At 40.4% G+C, this 21,157-nt stretch overlaps 1 protein-coding gene across 1 annotated transcript in view; it reads left to right on the top strand.

Annotated features, from left to right (window-relative positions):
* LOC124285040 (plexin-A2-like) overlaps positions 1–21,157 on the top strand; it is a 206,542-nt gene that overhangs the window by 142,188 nt on the left and 43,197 nt on the right. Inside the window, 2 exon segments of the mRNA XM_046721178.1 lie at positions 2,105–2,288; positions 11,037–11,127. Of these exon segments, the coding sequence (XP_046577134.1) occupies positions 2,105–2,288; positions 11,037–11,127 (275 nt within the window).

The raw sequence follows: 21,157 nt of genomic DNA, 5'->3' as shown, positions 1-21,157 counted from the left end.
ATGTATAGATACACACATCTGAACATTTGATTGGTTCATCTTCAACACAGGTTAGACATCCGCCAACTTATATTCCTCTAATGTGCAGAGTTGTGTCCCTTGACTGCTGATCCACTGGTTCAAATCCCAGATTTGACCTGATCATGGTTATAAGTTTGTCATTACGATTCTGATACTGAGTAGTGAATATCTACAATCTGCATTGGACTCTCCTCCTCCCTTATGAGACCGATGTGTGGTATAACTATAATAAACAAAACTCACCCCCTCACCAAATTTCCAGTGTTTGACGCCTTTGTAGGTATATCGGCACAAAGCATCAGGGTGGGACCAATCATGGCTACCGATGCTGAGAATTACCTTCACACCTAGTTTTCAATAGGGAATAAAACCCAGAACAAATCTATCAGGAGCAATCTGACTACCTCCATTGTGCTAATTTGACATTCACAAGGGTATACTTCATGAAATTAGTTTCTAGACAGTACACTTGCCCAAGCCATTATCTTTGCTTGCCTTCATGTACATAGGCTGAAAAAAAGGCTTTACATATAAGCCCTTTTTGTGATAGTTTATTTTCTGTTTTTGTGGCAAGTGTCAGATGTAATTATAAAGGGAAATTGAATAAACATATTTGCATTTAAAACAAAAAACCCTGTGTGCTTTTTCTTTGAGTTCCTGTCATAGGTTGTCTGAACAATTCCAAAACAATTACAGAGGAATTTTAGTTCAGGAATGGTTGTTCAAATTCTCTCAGTGTAAAAAAGGACCATTTTATAAATCCCTATCTGCAAGTCTGGAAGCAAGAACATACTGGACGTGTGTGTATCTAGTGAACTGGAGAGATTGTGTGAGATGTATTGCCACAGTGGTGTTTCTGGAGACTTGTGTGATGTAGTTGTTCCTTGTCACAATGCCGGCTTGCTGCCACAGGTACAAGCACTGTGTCCCCATATTGCACTACAACACAGTCACTCAGGTCGGACAACAAATGGCCGTTACATGGCCCTGTATTACTCATTGAAAGACTGGAGACATGATTATGAAGTTTATCAGATGAAAACCTCTTTCATTCAATAATGGCATGTTGGACAGCTTTAACAAACAATGAATATCAGGAATTTATCTCTAAAAATAATTCAGACTTTGATTTGACAATTGACATAATGAGAAATAATTGCTATTAACTGTAATATGTGCCCAGTGGCATTTTATGAATAAGTGGAGACAATTTGGCAATTAAGTCTTTTGTTTTGAGATTTCAGATTAATATTTCATTGTATACAGATTATTTGGAAAATAACTCACTGTTTGGCATGTGATTATGGTTGTTGGAGACCATGCCAGTGACATTTTATTCATTTGATTTAGACAATCAAAAATTAGCCTGTATAATGACTTTCAATTCTTGTCATTTGTATGCGCAGATAATTGCTTCAAACATCTGCACCTTACTGTGGTGTGTTGTGAATCTGTATGTGCTTTGCAAGGGTTGGGATTCAAATGTAGATTTTGATTATTTTATGAAAATAGCCAAGTTCTGAGAGAAATGTTGAATCTGTTCATGTTGTGAAGGATGTATATCTTGGGCAAGAAGAGTGAAATAGTTTTGTGACTGAAAGCTTATTGTTCGGGGGACTTTGTATTCAGCAGCGTCCGTACGTACGTCCGTCCCGATTCTTGTTAACACGATATCTCATGAACTGTAGTACCCAATGTCTTCAAATTTGGTGACAGCCTACATTGGGGGATTACCCAGACACTAGTCGATTTGGGTTACCTTGACCTTATCTTCAAGGTCACCACGACACTTTGACCACTTTTCAAACTTATGTAACCACGATATCTCATAAAACATTGCACCCAATGTGTTCAAGTATGTTGACAGCCTACATTGGGTGACTATGCAGACACCAGTCATTTCAGGCATCTTGCATGTGACCAAAAAATATAAAGTAGTAAACATGTTATAAATATTTCATTCTTCATTAGTGGCGGGGGACATTGCCTTAATAGTGGCAAACACTTGTTGTTTGAAATTTACCTAATCAAGTCCAGATTCTACTCACTAACTCACTCACTCTGTCTATTGTTTTCTTTACAGCTGCAGTTGCACATTGAAAACCTCCCCGACTTTCCTGGTCAGTACGAGTGTGCCTTCAGCCATGACATGCGTTTTGTTCCGATTATCACGATCGCCAACAAGACAATGAACTCTGGGAAGAACACTGGAGTAACATGTCAGACGCCACTACCCAACCAGCTCCCCATGGTTCCTACAGGACAAGGTGAGCAGAAGTGGGGAATATTCTGAAAATCACAAACATGCAAACATGTCTCTTCCTGTTTGATTTACCCTTTCCTTACAACAGTGATTATCACTAAACAAAAAAGCATCAGTAAGAGGAAATGTGGACATGCTGGTCCACAGCGATATCAGCGATGTATCCAGGCATTACTTAAAGACAACTCTATTGGTACCAGAGATCCAAGCGGTGGCATTATTATGGTGTCCTGATGACCGGGGTCAGTTGGTAATGACTCTGACTGATTCCATGGCATGTCCAAGACCAATAAAACGTGTGCTTCAGAGAGAGCTTGATCATGTTACCTCACCCAAATAACATCTTGTCTCTCATGGAGCTGCATTACATTGCCATAGAAACACTCCACAATCAAGTACTCAAGAAGATAAGATGGAAATGGATGAGGGATGGTATCAAGCCCCATTTAGGCTGTACTGGATCTGTACCGTGATCTATTGGTTGGAGATACTCCCTGCTGGTATGCCATGCTGGGCTTGATAGCTCATACATGATTTATGTACTTTTATCAGTTAAAAAAATGTTTTGACCTTACAGATTTATTAAATATCCTAATGACTTTCAGCAGGGCGTGTATACTGCATGGTGATTGGTTGTTGACCAGTGATGGTGGCAATGGTAGTATAAGTAGTCTGGTAGATATATATTTAGATGTCTTAAGAAAGCGTACAAATGGTCCTCACAAACATTCTCAAAATGACCTTTGCTCTGTTGGTTTTAATATTTTGTTGTTGGCGGAGGATCAGAATCTGTATCTATACAACCATTGACGCCATTACAAGACCACACTGCACCTATGCTTGGATATACATTGCCGTATACCAACCTCCTCCCACCTGTGCTACCAATCTTAACACAGGGGCAGACTGCTATTTTAGTTGAAAGCTAAGTAAGTATCTGTTGTTGTAGGAATCAGGGTGACTACAGCGTCTGCCTTTGTTGGCATGTCTGTGCCACCGTATTCCTACTCAGGTCATAGTGCGCCTCTTCACCCCATATCACTACACAGGTTACTGTGTAATCGTCATGGAAGAGGGCCACCACATAAAGATATTCCTGTCTGGAATGGCCAAAGAACAGGATGCAATGTGAGCGCCTCCTAACGCCTCCCAGCAATCTCAGAAACCCTTAGTGCCAGCTACAGGAGAGTCTCACCTGCTTCCCTCTGTCAAAAGCCGTAATGAGACTGAGAAGTTGAAAATTGATAGTTCCGCAGAATATTACCAATGAAATGAGAAGTTGATGTTAAAGAAGGAGGGGGACTCTAGGAAAAGGATTATAAACTGATTCATGGGGATTGGGCCTGGTAGATAACTCGGACAAAGTTCAGTATATATTTATATCAACTAAATGGAAGATATTAGTACTTAAGGAGAGCCCTGGATCAGTGAGTTTCTATCAAACTATGACATTTGGTAGATAAATTAACTAATTAATAGTTAACTAATAAACTAATTAATAAAAGGTAGAGCTGTCAACCTGAAGATAATCGAAGATTGGAAATATGTGATGTCCACCTCTACCAAGTACCTCGTCAGTTACTATCTATGTTGAATGTCCCTCTCATGACCACCATAAGGATGGGGCACCATTCAAAAACTCCACTGAAAAATTCTAATACACAATTTGCACGAGTGTAATTTGTTCTCAAGGCTAATTTCCCTATCTTATTTCTCAAGATGCTTGTAATATTGATGAATTCATCTCATGGCCAAAGATACATTTTTATTCAGCAGCGTATTCATATTTGTAGATCATCTTTTCTTGTGATTGAGACTTAAGAGGCATAAGTGGATGATATTCTTCTACATCAGAAACTACATGAAGGACTGCAGGGAGTTAGCGTTACAAGTTAATATGTATGGAAAACAGGGGAAAAAGTCGTAGCGGAATTCACTGATAGCAATAACAAGACCCTATGTGACTTTGAAATGAGCTTTTATTTCATTCTATCACAGTGTTTACATAATTTCCAATTTAGAGTGATACTTTATGTCTTAGATTTGCAAAATCTTATAGAAAATAAGGCAATTTACTTGTTGTGTCAGGATATGAATATTTCATAAGATCTTAGCTCCTTAATTCTTCAAAAGTTTATTTTTCATGGATATATATAAAGACATGCATTACTAATGACTAATTTTTTTCAACTTTAAGTCGACTTTTGAATACAGGAGCTATTACTGGCAGATGTTTATTTTAGTGGTTCGTAGCCTTTTAGACAAGAACTTTGGAGAAACAATTCTAGTGATGAATTTGAGATGGTTTTATTGATTTCAGCTTGTTGTTCGGTGTTAGATTCGTAGACGCCAGACTTAGAAAGTTCCCAGCTCTCTAAGTTATCAGACAGTTAGTTTTTTTTCCGTCAGCGCTGTAAACTATTCTGCGATGTTGTGGCTGTCATTCTGAGAATTTATGACAATTTGGCAAAGAGAACTAATTCTTTGAATGTGATCACAAGGGGGACATCGAGACGATGGATCCTGTGAAAGAACCCAGGGATTACTGGCAACTGATAAATAGTGCCTGCAGCTTTGTAACTTCATCCACCAATATGGTATTTTGGTTCAGTTATGTGTTTTCGTCTTATCACAAAGGAATGCAAAGACTGTGATTTCTAAGGTAATGATGTAGACAAGTATTGAATGGGGTTTTTGAAATGATAAATTGTGTCTGCTTTTTGGGTAAATGCCTGCTGCCTTCGTGATCAGATTAGGTATAGCAATACCCTGTTGGCCTCATCAGTGATGTATAGATTTACTGGGCTATACAGACTAAACACGTTTACTGCTCTCTAAGCCAGGTCCCCGTGTTTCACCAGAGTCAGCCAGGAACCTCCATGATCTATTGGGATGTCGAACATGAGGAAGATGATATAAACATCACAATGCAATGGCCATCTTGGACAAATAATCAATACCATGGGCTTGATTATACATCAGGTGATCTGATGGTCCTGCGAAAGTGTTACGTAGCAAGTCAGACAATCGTGCATCGGTTCCATCGTGGCGTTGCAGTGAACAGATGGAAAACCACACAGTGCTTATACATATTGTATAACATGACGCGTGACAGAAATATGGTAAAAGCCACAGAGCTTGGTCTGTCATTCTAAGAGCTGAAACATCCCGTAGGAGCAGATTGAGGGGCAGACTCCTGACGGTTTGGACAAGCTCGAGACTGAGACTGGTTATGTGGACTGACAGCTACATATTTGGGCTGCTTAAAATCATAGGCTGCAGTCTCTTGGTTGTCTGGGCGACCTGCATGAATATGGATTCTGATATGTCAAAGTACCATAATGATGAAATTGGTAGTGATGACCCCTAATTTTTTTTACATATTTTCATCATATATACATCTTTATAATCTCAGTAACTGTATGAGAATCACAGAGTCTGTGAATGTAGCTTCAGCTACCAGTGGTCACAGCTGGAGATGGGTGAGACATTGGTCAGTAGTCTCATGGGTGAGATGGTCAGAAGTACTGCTTGAGGGTTGTGGGCAGATAGAACCAAGATGGCAGCCATGGAGAAGGGTGTGAGATGGTCAGTGCTGCTTGAGGGTTGTGGGCAGATAGATATGGCAGCCACCAAAATGAGATGGCACTGTTTGAGGGTTGTGGGGAACCAAGATGAATGAGATGGTTAGGGTGTGAGATGGTTAGAAGTGCTGTTTGAGGGTTGTAGGCAGATAGAACCAAGATGGCAGCCTTGGGTGCGAGATGACAAGAAGTACTGCTTGAGGGTTGTGGGCAGACAGAATCAAGATGGCAGCCATGGAGAAGGGTATGAGATGGATAGAAGTACTGTTTGAGGGTTGTGGGCAGATAGAACCAAGATGGCAGCCTTGGGTGTGAGATGGCTGTTTGAGGGTTGTGGGCAGATAGATGGGATGTGAGATGGGTGAGTGGATAGAAGTGCTGTTTGAGGGTTGTGGGCAGATAGAACCAAGATGGCAGCCTTGGCGATGGGTGCGAGATGACAAGAAGTACTGCTTGAGGGTTGTGGGCAGACAGAATCAAGATGGCAGCCATGGAGAAGGGTATGAGATGGATAGAAGTACTGTTTGAGGGTTGTGGGCAGATAGAACCAAGATGGCAGCCTTGGCGATGGGTGTGAGATGGTTAGAAGTACTGTTTGAGGGTTGTGGGCAGATAGAACCAAGATGGCAGCCTTGGAGAGGTGTGAGATGAGAAGTACTGCTTGAGGGTTGTGGGCAGATAGAACCAAGATGGCAGCCTTGGCGATGGGTGTGAGATGGTCAGAAGTACTGTTTGAGGGTTGTGGGCAGATAGAACCAAGATGGCAGCCTTGGAGATGGGTGTGAGATGGTTAGAAGTACTGTTTGAGGGTTGTGGGCAGATAGAACCAAGATGGCAGCCTTGGCGATGGGTGTGAGATGGTAAGAAGTACTGTTTGAGGGTTGTGGGCAGATAGAACCAAGATGGCAACCATGTAGATGGGTGTGAGATGGTCAGTGCTGTTTGAGGTTTGTGGGCAGATAGAACCAAGATGGCAACCATGTAGATGGGTGTGAGATGGTCAGTGCTGTTTGAGGGTTGTGGGCAGATAGAACCAAGATGGCAGCCTTGGGTGCCAGATGACAAGAAGTACTGCTTGAGGGTTGTGGGCAGATAGAACCAAGATGGCTGCCTTGGCGATGGGTGTGAGATGGTTAGAAGTACTGTTTGAGGGTTGTGTGCAGATAGAACCAAGATGGCAGCCTTGGAGATGTGTGCGAGATGGTTAGAAGTACTGTTTGAGGGTTGTGGGCAGATAGAACCAAGATGGCAGCCTTGGAGATGTGTGCGAGATGGTTAAAAGTACTGTTTGAGGGTTGTGGGCAGATAGAACCAAGATCGCAGCCTTGGCGATGGGTGTAAGATGGTTAGAAGTACTGTGTGAAGGTTGTGGGCAGATAGACCCAACATAGCAGCCTTGGGTGTGAGATGGGGCAGATTGGCTCCAGGCTGGTGCTGGTGGCCTTGTTCTGCTTCCAATGCCTTATTCAGCCATGTTGTACATCTAATCCTCTTTTGTGATCAGCGTGTCATACAATGGACCTGGCTGTACCACGACATTCTGGCAGCAGACTATATGAGCCGAGCACCATCACACCATGATGCATGGTCCAGTTAACTATGAACAGTTAATAGCACAGAATGCGATAATGAGGCTTGATTTACATGCTGGTTTGAGGCTGCAGTGAATGATGCTGTAAGACTGTTTCACACCAATAACGTGGCACTATGTGGAATTATTACACAATACATTATCGTCAGCAATTGATCATGCAGCTTTCACCAATGCTGTTATTTCTACATAAACACGCGTGGCTTAGGATAAGGAAATGCATTTCTGTTTAAATAATGGACACTGCAGGGGAGGGAATTATGGTGATATTCCGCGATAGTAATGCAAATTATGGATCGTTATTGTCCCTGTGTTTCACTGGGGTATGTTTATTGCAAACAAACATACATGTGTTTGTGAACAGGTATGCGTGTCGATATCACACTCCTACTGATTAATGCCAATTTGCAACAGTAATCACTTCGATTCGACATCCGCTAGATGTCAATACCTGCATCAGTCTGCTCTACGACGACGTCGGGTATTACAAAGACCGACTCCAGCTTAAAGTAACCGTCGTTGGAATCAATATGGGCTATTGACGTGCGACATGGGCAAGCTTATGGTGCGCTTCATATTGCAATTTGTTGTCTGGCCAAGTAGATATTTAGTGTAATCGCTTGTCCTCTCCCATAACCCCCCTCATTTCCGTGCCGAGGGCGATAATTGAGCTATCTATTGGCTTAGGCAAACACATTACATCTATATTAGGATTTTGTCGTACCATAGACAGAGATGGTCTCGTTATTTCTTGCCATGTTTCTTGATGGTCCTGTGATGTTCTCTTAGAGTCTACTGTTTTACGACCGCAGATCCTCAATTCCTGTCAATATAGAACTCGATCTCTAAATGAATCTGCAGTAATTGCCTTATTGGCAAATGCGTCTGACCACTTTTAGTTCTGGAGAATCGGGTCGTTATGTTCGTGTTTGAAAAGTGACGACCATGCTCTTTCTGACACATATCTTTTCCAAATGATTAACTTCTCCAGGCATTAATAGCACATGCACATGACTCAGTCATCGTTTTTCTACTTTTTTATTATTTTAATGTTTTCGAAAGTTTTTCCGAAGAATTGATCCCACCCTCAGCTCTTGACTGACAACTCAACGGTCAGACTTTACCCTAAATCTAATTTCAGTTTATAAAGAATCTAATGACGTTCAATCTAACATCTTTGCAAATGCAGATTTTTGTAAATGGATGATGTTTGAATCTTTTGAAATAAGTGGTTTAAGGAAATCCCAGGATAAGATCTGACAAAGGAGGGATGAAATCTTTACAAAATGGAGAATCTCTTGAGAATTTTCAAATTCTCTTTTTAATCAGAAAAATAATTATTCATTCATCACCATGCCTATGAAGATAGCTGCCTCCATGTTTAGTTCCTATAACTCAGTCGGCACCTTTGCCATGCATCTCCGTTTGGGAGGAGCATCATACAGGACAAAACTAATTAGCAAATCTTTCCTTGAAATTTTAATGGAATATTCATTCATTAAAGGATTTTAAATGCTAATTTGGATGCAGAATTTTTGCATATCATATTTGTAATCAGCCAATATGTAAATTAGGGTTTGGGTATTTTCAACTGTCAAATTGAAATCCCACTCATGACAAGGCTATTTAACAATTACCAGCCATATTGGGAGGACATTTAGCCAACCTGAATTATATGCGACATTACCCATGGTGCTAGTTGGTGTCCAGGGAGATCACTGGTCAATTTGGACATACGGTGATGGCCCATCAAACATCTTAGCCGGACACTTGCTCAATTTGCCATCCATCAGTCGCCTGTCACTCAACGCCATCGAGCTCACTGGACGCTCGTGATCACCGGATTGAACAACCTATGATGATCCAGGTTCCTTGAACACAGAAATTCTGTCACTTGAGGGGCTCCATGGAAGTAGATTCAAGCATCAGGGACTTCAGTCATTACATCACAGCTAATTGTTTTACATTAGTCACTTTTTTATTTTAAATTTTGGATCAAATTCTTCTCATTCAATTGAAGCAGAATATTCTGAATATTTTATTGCAAACTTGGTATGAATGAGTGCTTCAATCCACCGTACACTGGTAACTGATCACATTGGACAAAACTTGAAAATGACTTTGCATGTGCCATTGTGCAGAGCAGGTCATCAATTCAGGCATATTCCCGAGAGACTGGGCATAAAACCAGACAAACGACAATGGCTGTCCCTCTTTTGTCTAATAACGGCACATTTCCTACTTGCAAATGTTCACGTCTGCTTGTGTTCGATATTGGCGTCTGTCTTTAAAACGTTGCCGTCTGCTGGTCATGGTCTCTGCAGACCAGTTGCTTAATCCAACTGCTGGACTTCCTTTGTTCCTGGTTTGAACAGGTTGCTGGCAAAGACTTGGGTGATTTGGCCGTCCGATTTGTTGGCAGCAGAGAATCCCTGGTCGTGAATGGCAACAATGTTGGCATCTTGCACCCTGCTGGATGCATAGCCTCAGATTGAATAGATGAGCTAAAAGTAGGAATGACACGGCTGATCGTAAAATAGAACAAGTTTAATTTGTTCCTTCCCCCTGTCTGCGAGCTGATCGTCACTCAACCTGGCCCTCATGATAGAAGCGCCTTTCTTCAAATAAATGTAAATTCCTTTGCTGATGATTTGAAGGAAATGACATGAGTCATGTGACTCTGGACAGGAACGTTTGTAGAAACGTGAGAATTGCAGGCAAACCGATCTTTTCCCAATTTCCATTTGTGTTATTGACATTTATGGCCCCTAAAAGAACATGTGTACACAGGTCGGTCAATCACAGGTTTATTCTGACGGGCCTATAGGACAGCCTTTCTAAGCTGATATAATTGTGAGATGCCGTAGCATAACGTGACACTCTAATATTCTCTCATCACTTGTTGGGCAGCGTATTGTCCTGTCTGCTCCTGTTGAAAACTAAATACCATCAAACATCCAACCAACAGACGCAGACTCTGATCAGGGTTTGAAATTTGACATGCCATCGGACCCTTTCCCCATGCTCCCTATTAATCTGCCAGTCACATGACAGCAGCCATGTTTATCACATGAATTTTTAACAATGGCGACCTCCATCAGAGAGTTGTAAAAATCCCTATAAACCACCAAATCAACCCACTCCATGTTGCCTTCGTTTTGATGTCTGCAAAAATGAAATATTTATCGGCGCAATTGAAGCGAGAGTAATAAATCTTGTCGTAATTGACAACGAACTGCCACCCTCCCATAATCCCTCAGTCATGTAGAAAAACTTTGTCTGTTATCTCCTCGCAATGTCGACCCTAATTTTGGCTTTTTCGTTTTAACAACTGGTCAAAATGCGCAACAAGACTTGCAGCTTGATTTAGTGTCACCAAAAGTGAAATTTCTGTTGTTTTATCTGATTAACTTGTTAAAATCACATTACTCGAACAACATGTCATTTTCCCCTCGACTGGAGGGCTGCCATTATGACAACTTGGACAAGAAAGATAATTATGCCATATGTAGTCTGCCACATTGACGGACAGCATCAAGTTTATAATATTATTGATGTAATATTTCTTTCATTCCAGATCACATTGTGATGCGTTTGTCTGTGAGAATGAACCAGCAGGACTTTGTGTCAACAGACTTCACGTTCTTTGACTGCAGCCTCCACAACTCGTAAGTCCAGAATGTACCCTAGCATACATACACCCGACACAGATAGCACCAAGTTTAAGAAAGCATAAGAAATCTACAACTGACACAAATATTGCACATATGATAATAACATGCAAACTTGAAATTTAAAACTAATAAAAGTCATTGAATAATGCACAGGGATGAAATTTTGAGGCAGAGACTGGAATCAGTTTCAAACAATAGAAAAATGAAACCTTGTGATTTGAATATTTCTTAGGAAGATTGATTTTGCATATTTGAAGCAAGCTCATGCAAGTGTGACAGAAACTGGTGCCACAAACTCCTCCATTAGTTCAAGGTTCTGGGCTGACCCATTCAGACAGCTACTCATCAGCACTGTGAGATAAAATTCAGTCAAGATTAGAATCCATCCAAGAAATGGCATTGATTAATTGTCATCGTAACTGTACCCCGTTACAGAGGCCAGCTACAGTGGAATAACGGTACCATTCACATGACTAGCCAATCAGACTTCAGTGTAACTGGCACTGGCCAAACGTCTTTATTAAGGATTACAGTAGTCATTAGGCTGCTAAAAAACGAGCCAAAAAATGTAATCAGGGAAGCATTAAATTAACTGTGAGTAACTTGTTGGTCAGCTGTCAACCACTTGCGGACATCTTCTCATTGATCAAATCTTACGATGCTTAGTCACTTCTTGTGAAAGATCAAAATCAGTTAGGGACGAATTTTAATTATGGGTTATCTTTTTTTTTCTCTCCATTTTGTTTTAAATTTGGCAAAATATTACTGTTGCGTATCCTGCAGCAGGCAGTCGCAAGCTTGCTTGAATACACAATTCAAGATGGCTGCCTGAGTTTGCATTAATCTAATAGTGTCATTCATCATAGCTGAGAACCCTTGAAAAATATTAAACAGCTCGTATGTTGGACATTGTACACGTGATGTGTTGCAAAACTTCCAAAAAGCAGCCTGCTAGACTGGTGATGTGCAGGGGTTTGGGTACATGTATGGCATCCTCAACAGTATTCGCATCATCCTCGATTGAGGTCAAAATACGGATTCCTTTCGCTCAGGAAATGATCTGCTCTGATAAAAAATTTGACTCAGAAAACAAAGCGTGCTTATTGATTGTGGCATTTTCATAGATAGAGGCCAGCTTTACATGCAATTAAATCACACCCACTTTGTTGGTTTACGAGACTTGTGATGTAAGAAGTGACGAGGTTTGTGAATTTTCTTAGCTTCTTCTGTATCAGATAACACATTTTTCTGATTTCCTCATCTCAGGGGATCGAGCACGCTCATGAGTTAGTGCGTCTGAAAATGTAAATTTGTTTCAAAGAAAACAGATTAGTCACTTTCTGCCACAGCAAGTGCCGAAGCTGATTATTAAATGTAAACCTATACTGAGATAATATCTTGGGAAGACACAGTTTGCATTAAGAGATATGGCATTCAATGTATGCAGACTTCGCACCTCATTTGCATGGTGCATTGATGGCCTGAATTGGGCGATATGACATTTGGAAAGTGCAGAAGAGTCTCTCATTTGCATGTTGCATGAAAGCCCAACAAGTGTCAGCAGAGGAAGCATGTTTTCCTGTTTCTGTTAATTGAAGGTGATTGTGTTGGATGTGGGGTCAGAACGAGTCAGAAGATACAAAACATCAATCAGACAGAAGAGTTTACTCTTCAACATCAGAGGAGGAGATAGTGTGCAACATTTGGCTGAGTCAGACACCCTGCTTGTCATAACAAATGAGAAATATGCATATCTCAACAGCAATTGACTTGGCAGACAGATTCAGCTCTCCGGGATGGATCCTAGTAGATTGAAGGGCTCTCCATTCCTGAATCATGTGGAGAAAAGTCCCCACAAACATTGCGCTGATCAAAAAAGGGCGGGAAGGTTACGTCTGCTACTTAAACTGCCATTACTCAGGTATCAAGGGAGGTAATTGAGATGAGACTTGATGTCTGTTTCACCTCCACTGCTGGGGGGGTCAGGGAGGTGAGGGTTGGGGATTGTCTGTTCGGTTAGCTGATATAAAATTTCTCATATATGTCTTTGTTATCTTGGAAAACATCCTACCCTCTGCAAAACAAACTGTCAGAGATTCTTCATAGTCCTCAGTGGTTACACTGATTAAACAGAACTGTGGATGGATGTGAGATGACTTTGACCTCTTTGAATATCAGATGATCAAATTATGAAGCAGCTGAAACAAAATGTTGATTTATGAATGTTGTAAAAAGTAATTCCAGGAAAACCTCCGAATGTGATTTGTTCTCAGCATGGTGATTCTTTGTTTTAATTCAGCTCAGGATCACAAGTTTTGTCTTCTTTTTAAAAACATTATTCAATTGTAATAATAAATGCTGTCAAGGGACTCCTTTTCTTCAAGGATGTTGTCAATTTCTGTGATTAAACAGTTATACCACTTGACAGGTGATTAACAATTATTGAAAGATTGCATAATAATTACAGGAACAACACTGGTTCCCACAGACTTTGTTTGCAAATTAAAATTGTTCTCCGATTGTAAGACACTTGATGATTTGAAGGTTCTCATCCTGCAAAAATCACTTGTTTTGTAATCAATTTGAATAATTACTGTAATGAGTTTTTGAATAATCCTTCCCTCATTTTTCTTCAAAATTGGATTTTTAAAATTGTCATATAATCAATTTTGTTTTAACCATCCACTTGCAAATTAAACATGTTAAATAACTTACAATGTCATCTTGACATGACCACTCAAAAATAGTTGTAAGGAAAAAGGTTTGCGATTACTATTTAGAACACATGGTGATGCATGTACTTCACGGCCATTTGCACATTCTTGAGTTACACACCATAAACTGGCTGGCACTGCTGACTGTTTATTTCGCACAAATATTTGAAGAGAATGTTACATGTTGTAGGAATATATTAAATTGAAGCTTCATCATCAGGGCCTCCTTTCACAAAGCACTAAGGTGATCGTAAGTCACTAAGGTAACCTTAGTGCAGTGTTAAAGAATGGGAGTTAAGGTTAACCTTAGTTAAGGTTGCTTCGTGAAAGGAGCCCCAGGTAAATAGTACATGTATTACATAGTCCTTGAGTGAGACGTGTGTTGTGCAACTTGTTGATTAGGAGGATGGACCTGTTGTGATCACACATGATTTTAAGTGAAACAAAAATATAGATGCTAGAAGGTTGTCCATTGCATCATGTTCCACCACATGCAAATATACATCTCTCAGAATTCACAATAATCAAAGAAATTATTTTTTGGAGGAATTGATGAAAAGGAATTGGTGATAGCCATTTTACAATTAAATTACAAGAATTGCAATAGTTCAAGAAAAGTGAAAATGTCCAGAAGAAATTTGACAGCAAGGAGAAAACATTTGGATGGTGTATTGGAAGTGACAGCTTCATAACTTATTTTAGCCCTGCAAGGGTTAATGTAGCACAATACATGGCAGTCGGTGCAATTGATGAAGAGGAAGCATGATGTTAGTGTTGTTTGGCGAGATGTTGGCCACCTATGTGATCTGATCAATACAGAGTCGGAGACAGTCCAGTGCCCACTACAGCATCTACTGAGATTGTTTGCACAAGAGTCGGGGATTTGACTCCTTGCAAACAGTTGCCCAATATATCGGAGAACGTTCACAGTAAATAATGGCTTTATGACACTGAGGAGTGATGCCAATTGGGTTATGAATATGATGGCACATCTCTTGGCAGTTTCATCTGCAACTTGAACCTACATGCTACATACAGAGGTCTCCCCAGGGAGCTGAGCTGACCCAGTTCAAGAACATAGAAGCAGAAAGTGAATTAAGGTCTATGTGTCTCATCTCAGGCCCATAAGTAGTATGGGGCCATCTATGTATTGTGGTGTATATGGGGGATATAGCACGCAACAAATGGTAATTGTCTTTCATGGCACCACAGTTGTAGATCTTTTCATTGGTCATAAATATTTCTCTGATATGGTATGAACCTATATACCTCTCTTGGGCTCCAGCCTGGCTGCTTAAGCTGATTGTGCCATTATTGTGTTTGCATTTAAAGGTACATTTGTGCTGTTGTCATTCCTCATGCGATAATGATTTGTATAATTTGTTTGCATCAAATGTAACCAGTGTCCTAATTAAAGCCTGCATGCAGATACCAGGCCAGAAAAGTTCCCAGTGCCTCATAATGGTTGAAAGAGCTGTCTGTGCTGAGGAAAGGATAGCTATGATTTGTGAAGTGGCTCATTGTTCAACCCAACATTGTGGATTGTCGCTCATACTATCAGCCACTGGTTTACCTGACAGTTATGTAAGAGTTGACCTTATAAATGACCAGGCTTTTATGATGTGTGAACTGGCTGGTCAGACAACCCAACAGTGTGGGTTGGTACTCATACTATCAACCACTGGTTTACCTGAGAGTTATGCAAAAGTTGACCTTATGAATGACCAGGCTTTTACAATGTGTGAACTGGCTGGTCAGACAACCCAACAGTGTGGGTTGGTACTCATACTATCAACCACTGGTTTACCTGAGAGTTATGCAAAAGTTGACCTTATGAATGACCAGGCTTTTACGATGTGTGAACTGGCTGGTCAGACAACCCAACAGTGTGGGTTGGTACTCATACTATCAACCACTGGTTTACCTGACAGTTGTGTAAGAGTTGACCTTATGAATGACCAGGCTTTTACGATGTGTGAACTGGCTGGTCAGACAACCCAACAGTGTGGGTTGGTACTCATACTATCAACCACTGGTTCACCTGACAGTTGTGTAAGAGTTGACCTTATGAATGACCAGGCTTTTATAGATGTGTGAACTGGCTGGCCAGACAACCCAACAGTGTGGGTTGGTACTCATACTATCAACCACTGGTTTACCTGACAGTTGTGTAAGAGTTGTTATCAACAACAAACAATGATTACATCATTTGCTTGATAACGGTGTTAGTAGCTACACCGAAACGTAGCTCATATTATATTAAAGAAGTTGTATATCCATATAACTCTCCTCGTTGTTCATCACACCAACTTCTAAATGTCACTCAAACAAGTTATGTCTAAGTTGTTTAATTTAAGATTTGGAGTATGTGGTAGTTAGAAGTCTGAATGGGAAGGTTGTGACTCTCCCCCATTATTGTAGTTCTGTTGTTGGTTTTTGATTGAACACTCAAGAGAGGCAGCTTCAATATGTATACCGTCATTTCCTAACTCCCTAAAGACAAGAAACAAACGAGAAAATATAAAAACTGTGTAATACGCTCTTGGAAGTGTTCAATGGCCTACAGAAATGCAATAATGTCAGACAGTGTTTTTTCACCAAAATCCCATTTTCCAGCCAGAAATTAGCAAAGTTTCAGGATCGAGCACTAAAGAAATAGGGTTGCAGAATTGTAAGAGAAATTAAAATTTTTAGAATTACAAAGACTTGATTTGGCTGATGAAGATTACGTGCAATGGTTGGAAAATTAGGGATTGAAGTGATTGCCTTAGTCATCGAGACAGGGTTGTGATATTGGCCTGCGAAGTACACAAGTGGAAGTATTGAGACAGAACGAGATGGGCACAATTGCCGCTCAGAGACCCGGAATAGCAGTTTTCTCCATCCTCTACATCAAATTTGGTCCAAGTCCCGTGAGTCGAGGTCATAATCAGCCTTTTGAATAGGATAATTGAATTTGCTCTTGCTGTAGTTTGGGAAAACGTTGGGATGTTGGAAAGTCAAAAAGCTATGAAGCAGGAAATCTCCACTGACTAGTAAAACTTATTGGCCATTTGAAATATTCACAAACTTTCTGCCGAGCAGAAACACTGAGTCATGGCACTTTCAAAAAATAACTGTTGATCGTATTTTCCACAGGTTTTATCTGTGCTAAATGTCTGTTCACGTTGCGGCCAATTTGACAACCCAATCACACAGATCTGGCTTCCTCCATCATTCTTCAGCCTGTGTGCTGTGTTTGCTGACCCGAACCTCTTCTGGTCCAGTCTCTATTCACTGGAGGCTCCACTCCGCCATAATGGTTTTTCATGCAATAGTTCTTAATTTCGATAAGGAAATTATCTCAGATTTGAAGAATAATTTGCTCAAGTTAAGTTGTCAGCAGATGAGTCAGTGTTTGGGGAACAGTTTAGCCCAAAATCAAGCCCAAATAGCTGCGTTAAACAACGGCGATAACAATGATTTACACTCCTCCTCAGCCCTCTACATACTGCAACTCAAACAAGTCTATTGAGACAAGTGAAAGTTGCATCCTGCAAAAAGGTTCTAGTTTGTGTTCCTCCATGACTCAGATTCATGCAAGAGGGAGCAAATTATCTGATCTTGACTGAAGGCTGCATCAAACACGACAAAGATGTGGTGAAATGCCGTGAAAATGTCAAACATATATCGCCCCCTCAAATGTAGGCCCCCCTGACTTGCCCTAAATGCAGCACACATGATGTGATAACATGAGGATACCATGTGCCACAACAGCAGTCAATGTCATTTGTTAAATGTTAATCTATCACATGGTATAGCTTGGGGTGAGATATGTGTAGTTATCACCCTATGGTGTACACATGCATACATGTATCCATTCCACTCAGACTGTAGGGGTAACGGCTGTATGATAATATACAAGACTGTATGGCCTACATAGTCACATGTCACACTCGGGCTGTAGGGATATACAGGCTGTATGATAATATACAAGACTGTATGGCCTACATAATCACATGTCACACTCGGGCTGTAGGGATACAGGCTGTATGATAATATACAAGACTGTATGGCCTACATAGTCACATGTCACACTCGGGCTGTAGGGATACGGGCTGTATGATAATATACAACTGTATGGCCTACATAATCACATGTCACACTCGGGCTGTAGGGATACGGGCTGTATGATAATATACAACTGTATGGCCTACATAGTCAGATGTCACACTCGGGGCTGTAGGGATACAGGCTGTGATAATATACAAGACTGTATGGCCTACATAGTCACATGTCACACTCGGGCTGTAGGGATACAGGGCTGTATGATAATATACAAGACTGTATGGCCTACATAGTCACATGTCACACTCGGGCTGTAGGGATACAGGCTGTATGATAATATACAAGACTGTATGGCCTACATAGTCACATGTCACACTCGGGCAGTAGGGATACGGGCTGTATAGCATACATAGTCACATGTCACATTTGGGGGGGAAATAAGCTGGTAGTGTTATGATAATATACAAGATGTTCACCGACATATGCTTGTCAGGAGGAGTTGTACATGTCACATACCTATCAGGGCAGCAATCTGCATGTTCAGGTTGTATATTATTTCACCCTTGTATGTTTACATGCTGAGGGGAAGCAATGATTGGAGGCAAGCCTAAGAAAATCTCAAATCACATGGTGTATGTTCGGGGAGCTTTGATAAGAAATAGAAAAGTAGCTATTCTCCATCCTAATTTGTCTTTATAAAACAAACAAAACCCAAAGCCAGATCAGAATCTGATAGCTGAAAGTCTTTAAAAAATAGGTTGAAGCTGAAAGGAATTTTTGTCCCTGGTTGGATATTCTTTACCATAATTGATTCCGCTGTACACTGAAGCCCACACTGAGGATTGTATCCCCCAAGCTGATGTAATATTTGTAATATTTGATAAATATCTCTTTGAAGTCAGACTTATAATTAGAAAAATTTAATGAAGAACATTTAGTTAATTGTTGATACTTCAGCATTAATTTATAAATTTGGGGGATTTAGTTAAATGTTTGGTTTGGTTGCAGAGTTGTTGTCAGTGGAGAGCAGTGCCCGTTGTTGTTGTAACGTTGGACATCAAGTTTAATCTGTTTGGCCTGATGTTGAGAGTGGCTTCGTTGATGGTCACTCATGCCATATAGTGGACACAATCACTCATGCCATATAGTGGACACAATGACCAGTAAAAGTGATCCCACTTTCCATACTGATCAGGGGATTGTTAGTCAGTGAGGTTTAATCAGCGACTTGTTCATCCAGATTATTGACTAAAATTTGCTCATACATGAATTCATATCCTGCAGTCATATAGGGGATGAATATTTATTGAAAAGCGGATTAGCATTAGAGAAAAAGCAGGTGGTCAGGTGACACATGCCCGGGGGGTCAACCAATCAGAAACTTCATATGGGATCAGAGGTCATGGACAAGCTTTGGACATCTGACCTTCGACCCAAACTGCTAGATTATCATTAACCCATCTCAGATGGAACTGAGGTCCATTTATGAAATCGAATTACTAAAGTAATCATATCAGGATCAAAGTTTTCTGGATACATTTCCATTCTCTCTTTGGAACTGTTGTCAAGGTGATCTGAATATGTTGGGAACTTTGGCCTGTAATTTTCTGATCACTGTGTAATCCTGCAGTTGGACAAAAGTGATTCTCTGATTCTATGGTGGGTGATGGCAAGTTAAGTAGACGTTCTGCAAATGGGAAGAGCTATCTCACCTTTTAGGCCAGAATTTCCAATACTGAATTTTAAACAATATTTTTTTGAGTGTTTGGATTCGAAAATTTAGCCGTGATCTTCCTTTTGATTTGGAAAAGCTGTAATTTTGGCAAACATCTTCAGAATTTCTTTCTTTTCTTGACGGGCCTGGACGAGTTGATGTTTGACAGATCAGATTATAATTGGTAGATTCTGTTATTTCAAGTGATCGAAAAAAGCAAAGCGGTGTTGCTTTAGAAATGGCATCTGTTGGGAGGCAAATATTTCCTGAGGCAGCATTAGTTTTGTAGACAGCAAGACTGCTGCATTTGTCATGATATTGTAAGCATCCAATCAAATCTCACTAAACAAATATCCTGGAAACCAATCAAACGTGAGGTAGCATTCACTGCCTTTGACTCCACTTTTTAGTTTGTCCAGTTAACGATACTGTAATAGACTCTGAGCTAAATTAACTTCACAGGCTTGTTGAACATGACCACAATTTTATCCAATTGACATGATCACGTGTTGGATCAATGGACATCAGTTCGAAGCCATGTGGGTTTTGAAAAAATGGACGAAAGCAGCAGGTGTTTGTTGTGAGGGTAAAATTTTGGTTAAATTTGATTGGAGTGATCATTATGGATAAGTTGATACAGACTTTTGTGAGTACTGTTAGAAATGTTGCCTGTCATTGCTTCAACCAAACTGATGTGTGAGTTTGGTTTTGATAACAATGTTTCAGTTTCATCAGGACATGTCCACCATTTTGGGAGACAAGCAGAATGGTAGAAATGTTCTGTATTGTTTCAACTAATGCAGTACCGTAGCAGATTGACTTGCGTGAGTCAGTTCGGATTCGACAACAATATTTCTGCTTCCTCGTGTTGATCTTATCGGATAACAAGCAGAATGTATGTTTAACTTACACCACTGGGCCACCATGCATCCTGAAAGGGTCCTAGATTGTCAGGGATGTGAGATTGGTCACTGTGTCTCTGTGTCTCTGTGTGTGTGTGTGTGTGTGTGTGTGTGTGTGTGTGTGTGTGTGTGTGTGTGTGTGTGTTCCCAGTTGTCATAAATTGTTGACTGAGCAGACAGGGGAGACAACTCTGTCCTGATTGTGTGTGAGCATCTATATTATATATGTAAGCTGTCCTTCCATAAACTGACCAATATTTCCTCACCTGACGAGGTACATAAGTATAGGGTTTACTTCACATTCTTTTCAGATATAATTACCTTAAATTACTGTCCATGTCTGTATCTTTATTTAGCAAACAACTGTTGCCATGGAAATGATATCATATTGGATGTAATAAGATTAAAGGCAAAATAGATTTGATTGTTTCTTTCCATAACTTTCTGACAGGGTGTAATTTTCTGTTTGAGTTTTTTCTCCCAAATCGGGAACGTTTCTGTTCTAGAATTGATTTTCCTTCACAGGGAAGACAGTAATTCACTTTCCTTCTGATTTCCTCCACCCAATGTCATTTTCCTTTCTGGATACTCTTTCACAAAAGTTTATAAAAATAGTTAGCTTGTGTTATGATAAGCAGCAAAGAAAC

Source organism: Haliotis rubra, unplaced genomic scaffold (assembly GCF_003918875.1).
Source record: "Haliotis rubra isolate DU_JTF1 unplaced genomic scaffold, ASM391887v1 Scf350, whole genome shotgun sequence".
NCBI lineage: Eukaryota > Metazoa > Mollusca > Gastropoda > Lepetellida > Haliotidae > Haliotis > Haliotis rubra.
Note: the sequence above shows the minus strand (reverse complement) of the source record. Positions and strands in the feature narration are given on the sequence as shown.